General features: G+C 35.6%; 1 protein-coding gene across 4 annotated transcripts in view; it reads left to right on the plus strand.

Annotated features, from left to right (window-relative positions):
* Positions 1 to 390: 390 nt before the first annotated feature.
* LOC111380899 (autophagy-related protein 8f-like) overlaps positions 391 to 8,117 on the plus strand; it is an 18,312-nt gene continuing 10,585 nt past the window's right edge. The window contains exons 1-4 of one of the 4 annotated variants that reach the window (XM_023004558.1): positions 391 to 520; positions 617 to 668; positions 782 to 837; positions 4,743 to 4,795. In XM_023004558.1, coding sequence (XP_022860326.1) covers positions 632 to 668; positions 782 to 837; positions 4,743 to 4,795 — 146 coding nt within the window. In that variant the 5' untranslated portion in view covers positions 391 to 520; positions 617 to 631. The remainder of the gene's footprint in view (positions 521 to 616; positions 669 to 781; positions 838 to 4,742; positions 4,796 to 8,117) is intronic. The other 3 variants (XM_023004560.1, XM_023004559.1, XM_023004561.1) reach the window with 3 other exon arrangements.

Raw genomic sequence — 8,117 nt, forward strand, 5'->3', positions numbered from 1 at the left:
AATTCAAAATTTAGTGGTTAAAACTCAATATTTTAAATTTTGTTAAGCAATCGAAGATATGGACATAAGTTCAGCGATCAAAACTCGACAGTTTAAACTTTAATGACCAATCAAAAATATTGACCTAAGTTTAGTGATCAAAACTCGATATTTTAAATTGTAGTGATCAAAATTCGACATTTTAAATTTCAATGATCAATAAAAAATATTGAGCTAAGTTCAGTGACCAATTGAATAATTAACTTCGATCGACTCACGCTACAAACTACTACACACGATGCTCCAGGACAGGAGTGATGAGACCCTTAACGTTAGAGTTTAACATTTTTTTTACTACACGCTAGTTTTCCCTGTTTTTCTATTATAGAGTTTAGAATTGGATAAATGATTACGTAACGTATTTATTGTAGACACAGATTACAAACGAATTTAAAGCAAAGAATTATTCATTCACTCCAATCTTTCTTCATCTTTATTCTCGTTTTTCTTACATTAATCATCGTGTCATACATCACTAAAGGTTCATCCTTTCAATTATTACTTTTTCCCCCATGAATTTTTTTATTGGTTTTAGTTGCAGTTAAATTAATTTGAAGAACTTGACTTTTTTGGGCAGTGATATTCAGGTGGAATGGCCAATAGTTTATTCAAGCAAGAGCATGATCTTGGTTTGTACTGTCATTTGATCATTTGTATTATTAGTTTCTTCTACTTCCTAATCTGGGAAAAAATAATTGTCTTTTTTGTTAATAATTAATGTTTATGCATTGTTTGTGTCCAGAAAAGAGGCGTGCTGAGGCTGCTAGAATTAGGGAGAAATACTTGGATAGGATTCCGGTGAGAACAAGGCCTCTCCCCTCGATGATTTCAAATTGCATACATTGATGAGACATTTTGGAAATTGATTTTATGCTAAATTTTCCTGAATATCGTGCCTTTTCAATTATTTCTATACCTTCTTTACTAAGCATCAAGCTTAAGGGGTTTAGACATCATTACTATGAGATTCCAATTCACTAGGGACCTATGTTGATTTAGTATGTTTTCAAGTGCATTGTCCTTGATCAATGTACATGTATCTTGTTATACTCTGGACCAGATCTGAAGCTACTTTGTTGAAAGCAGAACAACTCTGATACCACTTTATTGAGAATCCGGCCAAATAATTAAAGAACGAGAAAATATAGACAATATGAAAATAATGGATCACAAAAAAATAAGATTTACATGGAAACCCAAATCCGGGAAAATCATGGGCTGAAGTGGAGAATTCACTATAATCAATAGTAAGGAATTACAAAGGATTTATTTGGACCAATAACTAATTGGACAATTGGTCAATTTCAATGTGTGTTTTATACCACATATTTATAGCCAAAGGATCCCTAACATTTTAAGAGAATTAATACATAAAGAATTTTAAAATAAGGTAAAATCCCAATGCAATGGGTAAAACCAATAGTGAATAACTTGGGATAAAATAGGAGTCAAATTTACTTTAGACTCCTTCAAGACATTTTCAAGTCTACTATCAACCCCTAATACTACTTCAACAGTATTTTCAATCCAATACTGAATAAGAATTAAGGTCACTACCAAATTCTAACAAACTCCACCTTGATGCGAACTGTATTGTAAGGAATAAAACTTAATTATTCAACTCCAACGAAATTCTCCTAACAAAAACACTCTACCAACAAAATTATATCTCTTCCACCATGCCGCTCTGGCCGTACTCAGCAACCGTGAACAAATTTCAAGTCTGCTTACCTGCAAGATTACCTTGTGCACCAAACCTGCTTGAATAATCTCGTTCATTACAAGCTCCAATCGAGTCACCAAACCTGCTCAAATCACCACAAGCACTTTCAACTTCACCTGAGTTGTCAAACCTATTTGAATCACCACTAGCAACATGATTAACAAGGTCACAATTAGCTTCACCGAGCTACTAGAAAGTTCTTCAATATCATTGCTCGAATCACCACAAGTAACCCGATCAAAACCAACTCTACCCAAGTTACTGCTTATCGAAACATAAGCTACAACTGCATTCAAAGTGATCGTCGAACCTTCCAAGTTATATAATCGATCCTTACATTGCTTTTTCTCCAGCATCTTAATAAAAAAATCTGTTATAACTAAAAATCTTGTTGCAATCCAAAAGCTGAACTTAAATTTCATACTTGTCATCCTTGAAACAATTGACCTTGCTTCAATCTTCAACCTCTCTTTAATATCCAATTTGGACCTTTCAAGATCTCGTAAAAAACCTTCAGCTCTGAAACTACTTGTTATAATTCGGACTATATTTAAAACCACTTCGTTGAAAGCGGGACAACTTTGATACCACTGTGTTGAGAATCTGGCCAAATAATAAAAAAAAGAAAAGAAAAAGAAAATATAGACAATATGAAATAATAGATCAAAAAGAAAACAAGATTTATGTGGAAACTCAAATATGGGAAAACCACGGGTAGAGGTGGAGAATTTACTGTAATCAATAATGAGGAGTTACAAAGGGTACAAAGGATCTCTTTGAACTAATAATTAATTGGACAATTGGTCAATTCCAATATGTGTTGTATACTACGTATTTATAACTAAAGAATCCTTAACACAATAGAAGAATTAATACATAAAGACTTTAATATAAGGTGAAGTCCCAATATAATGGGTAGAACCAATAATGAAGAACTTGAGATAAAATAGGAGTCAAATTTAACTTGGACTCTTTCAAGATATCTTTAAGTCTACTATCAACTCACAATACTATTCCAACAGTACTTTTAATCAAATACTCAATAAGAATTCGGGTTACAACCTAATTCTAACATATCCTATACAAAACTACTGGACAACCATTTGCTGTCAAATGATACTATGTTGATTTTTAAACACCATCTTTCATTTGTGTATTTCATAGCCCAATTTGTCTGTATTTTTATCTGATAAAATTGAAGATAATTTTACTAAATAAAGGATCGGCAAAAAAAAATGCATTTTTTTTTTTTGCTTTTTTCAATAAAAATACTTTTCAATCTATTTAACCCCTATTTGATTCAACTAAAAAAGTTGATAAAAATCTAAGTCAAAGTCAACAATAAATTTGAACCATATATTTCATGGGACCCACGACCTTTTAACCACACATTCCATCAACTTTTACAAAAACTATTTAAAATTTGATTTTTACCTAAACCGAACAAGGGCTTAGTTTACTGAGTTTTTGGATCATTATACAGAAGAGAGCAGACGGTTTTCACTTGTATCAACGATGTTTTGGGTATGAAGATGTTTAATTGATGGATCATGAGTGCTGCTGCACTTGCATCCTATTTTGCATTGAACACATTTTTTCCTTTTCCAGAACTTCATTGTATCTATTACTACTCTCTTTAAGATCCTGGAAAAAAGATGCAGAAATTCTTCACAGTAGACATATCATTTGGTTTCATTTGTCATCTTGATTTTTCAAGCTAAGTTTCGAAACATGGACTGCATAACCAACCAAACCATCTTGAGTCAATAATGGATATTGCGCTATGATTTCAATAATTTTTTTAAGAAAAGTTAACACTATAACAAACTATTAATTATGTTCAAGCATGGTATTTAAATGTATAAGATGCATTTTGCCTTTCCTAAACACTTAGGCCGTGTAGGAGCGTGTTGACCTTTCTTCATCTGGGTTCTAGGCTATTCGAGTTTAGGTCGTAACCATAAACAATGCTTGAAAATTGATAGAGACTTGCATATTTTACAGTTGAATTTGAATGATATTATCAAGTTGAATCATATTGGAGCTTGGAGTCTCAGCCAGGTTGATTGATATGCATTGTATTTTGTATACTTTGATATCTTAAAATTGTCTACACGTGTGGGTCAATATCTTAAAATTGTCTTCAAGTGTGGCTCGTGTTGCGTGTTGTCACACCTGTCCTACCCACCTGGGCCAGTGGCCCACTCATCCTGATCCACGTGGCATTCCTGCCGAGGTGGATTTTCCCCTTCGGAAAGGCTTCATTTAAGAAACAAGAGTACTTGTAAACTTATTGCATACCCGTATCCATTACGTATCCATGTTTGGATACACTTGGACACTTTCCTCTATGTATCAGATACGTGTTTTTAATTATTTTTTATATATTTAAATTTTCGATAGGTATCCAACACCTTTGGACACATGAAAAAGAAGAGTTTTACTGGTTTTATATACACACACACACACACGTATTCAAATTAGGTATCCTAATTCATGCTTCTTAGGGCATTATTTATTTTTTGGACTTCTTATTTGGTGGGATGGGGATTGCCAAATTGCCAGTGCTCTCTTTACAGCTCTACCCATTTTTTAAATTTGAGTTATTCATACATACAAAAAGTGGGTTTTCCAAAATCTTTCTCAAATTATAGGCATGGAGCATATGGAAGATCTATAGATATGACTGTCCTGTCACTACTTCAACACATTTAAGTTGACAGTACTATAAATTCAAAGATTTCGAATGACTTAATAATTTCTCTTTCCTGCAATAGCTCATCTTTTTGATTGTTGTTATTTTCACTATGCTTTGTCACACTTCATAGGTGCTCAAATCTTTTAGTATTATGTTGATTATGGATGTCATGTAACATGGTTGTGGCTTTCTATAGCAGTCACACCATTTTTTCAGAACCTAATTCGATTTTTACATAAACTAACGCCAGTAAAATGTTTTGTACGTGTTTTTGACATGTAGGTGATTGTGGAGAAGGCAGAGAGAAGTGATATTCCAAAAATAGACAAGAAAAAGTAAGCCTGTACATTGTTGGATTTCCTCAACATTTTCTAAGATAATTCTTATGATATAGCATTTTTATTGGATTCTAGTCGTGGAGACCATGCTTTAGTGCTGCTTGGATATCATACACAAGTAGACGTATCATTATATAGTTTAAAGAGAAGACATTATTTATCTAGAGAAAATTTTAATAAAATGAAAGAGCATGAAAGGGTAGTGCTTCTTTGGAACTATTACAATATAATTGCAATCAGATTTTTTGTATGGTAAAGATCTAAGTTTAATACTAACATAGTGTGTGTAAAATATTGAGATATTGTCAACTTCAAGTTGGTTAACTGATGGTACTGAATTCTCAACTCTAGTTGGCAATTGAATGTGCTGAATTTTTATAGTACATAAATTTGGGTAAGGATCATTCCAACTAACATCTATTAAGTTATCCAATCTGTACGATTATAGTTTTCCAGTTCTACTATCTGCTGTAAATAATACTAAGCCCTTGTTTGAGCCCCATTTTGGGGGAAAGAATAAATTTTTGAATAGTGTATTAATGGGAAATGTCTGGTTAAAAAATAAGAAAATTTTTTTGATTTGCGTATAATATTATTTTATTGAAGAATGTGTGGTTGAAATGATATTAAAATACTGTTGAAAAATTCATTTTCCCCAAAGAATGGGGCTCAAACAAAGGCTAAGTTCCATAACCTCTGTAATCTTGCATGCACACAAGAAAATTCGATAATAATTGGACGCGGGCATCATCACTCTTGGAAACTTGTTTGAAAAATCTATACTTTTAAATCCAAGAAATTGCCATGTTATAGCTTGGGAACTAGTCAAATTCTCTTCTTTGTCACAAGTTCTTCAGTTTCATTATACAGTAAGACCTCTCTATAGTGATACTTTATACAAATAACCTCTATGTAGTCATATAAATATGGTCCCAACTTGGATCAATTATAAGAAAGAATAAACTCCACATTGTAATAAGTTATATTTTTTCTATGTCATGTCCTAAGGAACTTGCCTCCATGTAGTTATAATTATCTTTATATTGTGAAAAATTTATGCTATGTTACATTAAAGTTTTAAGATGAAATAAAATATTTATCTAAAAGTTATTTGGGATAATGATGTATTCTTTAGAGTTGTTACCACATCTTTAAAGAGAATCCGAAATTTTAGACTTTTAATGACCTGCATATTCCCGACACTATATAGATATATATACTAATATTTTGAAACTATGTATATTTATTAATTAATTGTTAATGTAGTACATACTTTCTCTCTATACCACTTGCACTAAGGAAAACTAAGTAAAAATAATAATTATTGTAACTTCAACTCTATTGAGTTGTAACCTTCTCAAAGTAATAAAATTAGTTTGGTCCCAATATTGTTACTATATAGAGGTTTTAGTGTCAATGGGAATCACCTCTTGAAATAATGGCCATGATGTCGGACTTGACAAAGGAATAAGAAAGAACAACTAACTGTATGAAAATTATTCTGTAACGGCACGTAATCTTCCAGCAGTAGCTGTCCCACTATGTTGTTCATATCAAATACTAGCATTTTTGGTTTTAATTTTTCAGATTCTGCTAATTTTGATCCTTAATTTGCAAAAGATGCATAATGGTATGCTATTAGTAGATTCCGAACTCCATTAATTCACAATCACAAAAACCAATTTACTCTCATTAGATGTTGCAAGTTGAGCTAATAAATGTATCATCATTTCCATCCATTTTTGTTGTTCAACAGACCTCGGTTCATTTGGTTTTTCTTTCCTTTCTTTTTGCCCATTTTGCGAAACGCCAAAAGAAACTATGTTAGGGAGGCTAAGCACCCCCTCTGACAAGTTACATTGTAGATAATAGCTCCCGAAGAAACCAAGCACCACCCATTGTCTTCACCCAGGAAGACACCGAAGGAGTTCATTACCCCCACTGCGATGCGCTGGTAGTAAGGGCGGTCATAGCCCGAAATGGGCTCAAACGAATGCTTGTCGACAATGGCAGCTCCGTCAACATCTTATTCGGGTCCGTCTTTGACAAGATGATATTGGACCATCAGTTGACACCCACCACCACTCCATTGTACGGATTTACCGGAGATAGCATTACTCCGAGAGGAAAGATAACACTGGCAGTGGAGATGGGAGAATCTCCTCAAACTACGATGAACTTTATGGAGTTCCTCGTAGTCGACAGCCGGTCGGCTTACCACGGGGTCTTGGGCAGACCGGCCCTAAAGGAATTGGGAGCAGTCACCTCCATCCACCACCTATGCATGAAATTCCCAACAGAAAATGGGGTGGCAACGTTGAGAGGCGACCAGAGAGGTTCGCGAGAGTGCTATCTGAGCTCCATTAAGAAGGTGGAGCCCCGAGACGTCCATGTGATCGTGGCTGATGTGGTTATGACGGATGTCTCAGGTGACGCTCCCACTGACCAGGAAGATGTTGATATGATTTGACGCACTCCTCGTTCAGGAGGCGCTGATCGATGAGATCGACCCCCGCATAATGGAACATGAGCCCCAAGCATCCCCGGTAGAGGAACTTGAGAGCTTCTCAGCCGACCCTCGAGATCCGTCCAAGGTGCTGAAAGTAGGCAGGGGCTTATCCGACATTTTGAGAGAAAAGATTAAAGATTTCCTAGGCAAGAACCTGGACGTCTTCGCCTGGAGACATGAGGACATGGTTGGCATAGACCCCAAGGTCAGCTGTCACCACTTGAAAATCGACCCCAATTTTACCCCGCATAGACAAAAAAGGAGAGCCCTCAACCCAGAGAGGTATGAGGCCCTGAAGGAAGAGGTTCAGAAACTAATCCAAAATGGCTTCATCAGGGAGGCCACCTACCCGAAGTGGGTGTCCAACCCAGTCTTGGTTAAGAAACCCAATGGTAAATGGCGAGTGTGCATCGACTTCACCAACCTTAATAGAGCTTGCCCGAAAGATAGCTTTCCGCTTCCAAGGATTGACCAATTGGTGGACTCCACGGCTGGGCACGAGTTATTGAGCTTCATGGATGCATACTCCGGATACAACCAGATCCCCATGCACCCGGCTGATGAGGAGCACACCTCTTTCATCACGGATCGAGGCCTCTATTGCTATAGAATGATGCCTTTCGGGTTAAAAAATGCCGGAGCAACTTACCAAAGACTCGTGAACAAAATGTTCGCCGACCTCATTGACAAGACAATGGAGGTCTACGTGGATGATATGCTAGTGAAAAGCTTAGAGGCAGAAAGCCACGTATCGCACCTCAACAACACCTTCCAAATCCTGAGAAGGTACAGGATGAGGCTCAACCCCTT

The sequence above is a fragment of the Olea europaea genome, unplaced genomic scaffold, assembly GCF_002742605.1.
Source record: "Olea europaea var. sylvestris unplaced genomic scaffold, O_europaea_v1 scaffold2228, whole genome shotgun sequence".
NCBI lineage: Eukaryota > Viridiplantae > Streptophyta > Magnoliopsida > Lamiales > Oleaceae > Olea > Olea europaea.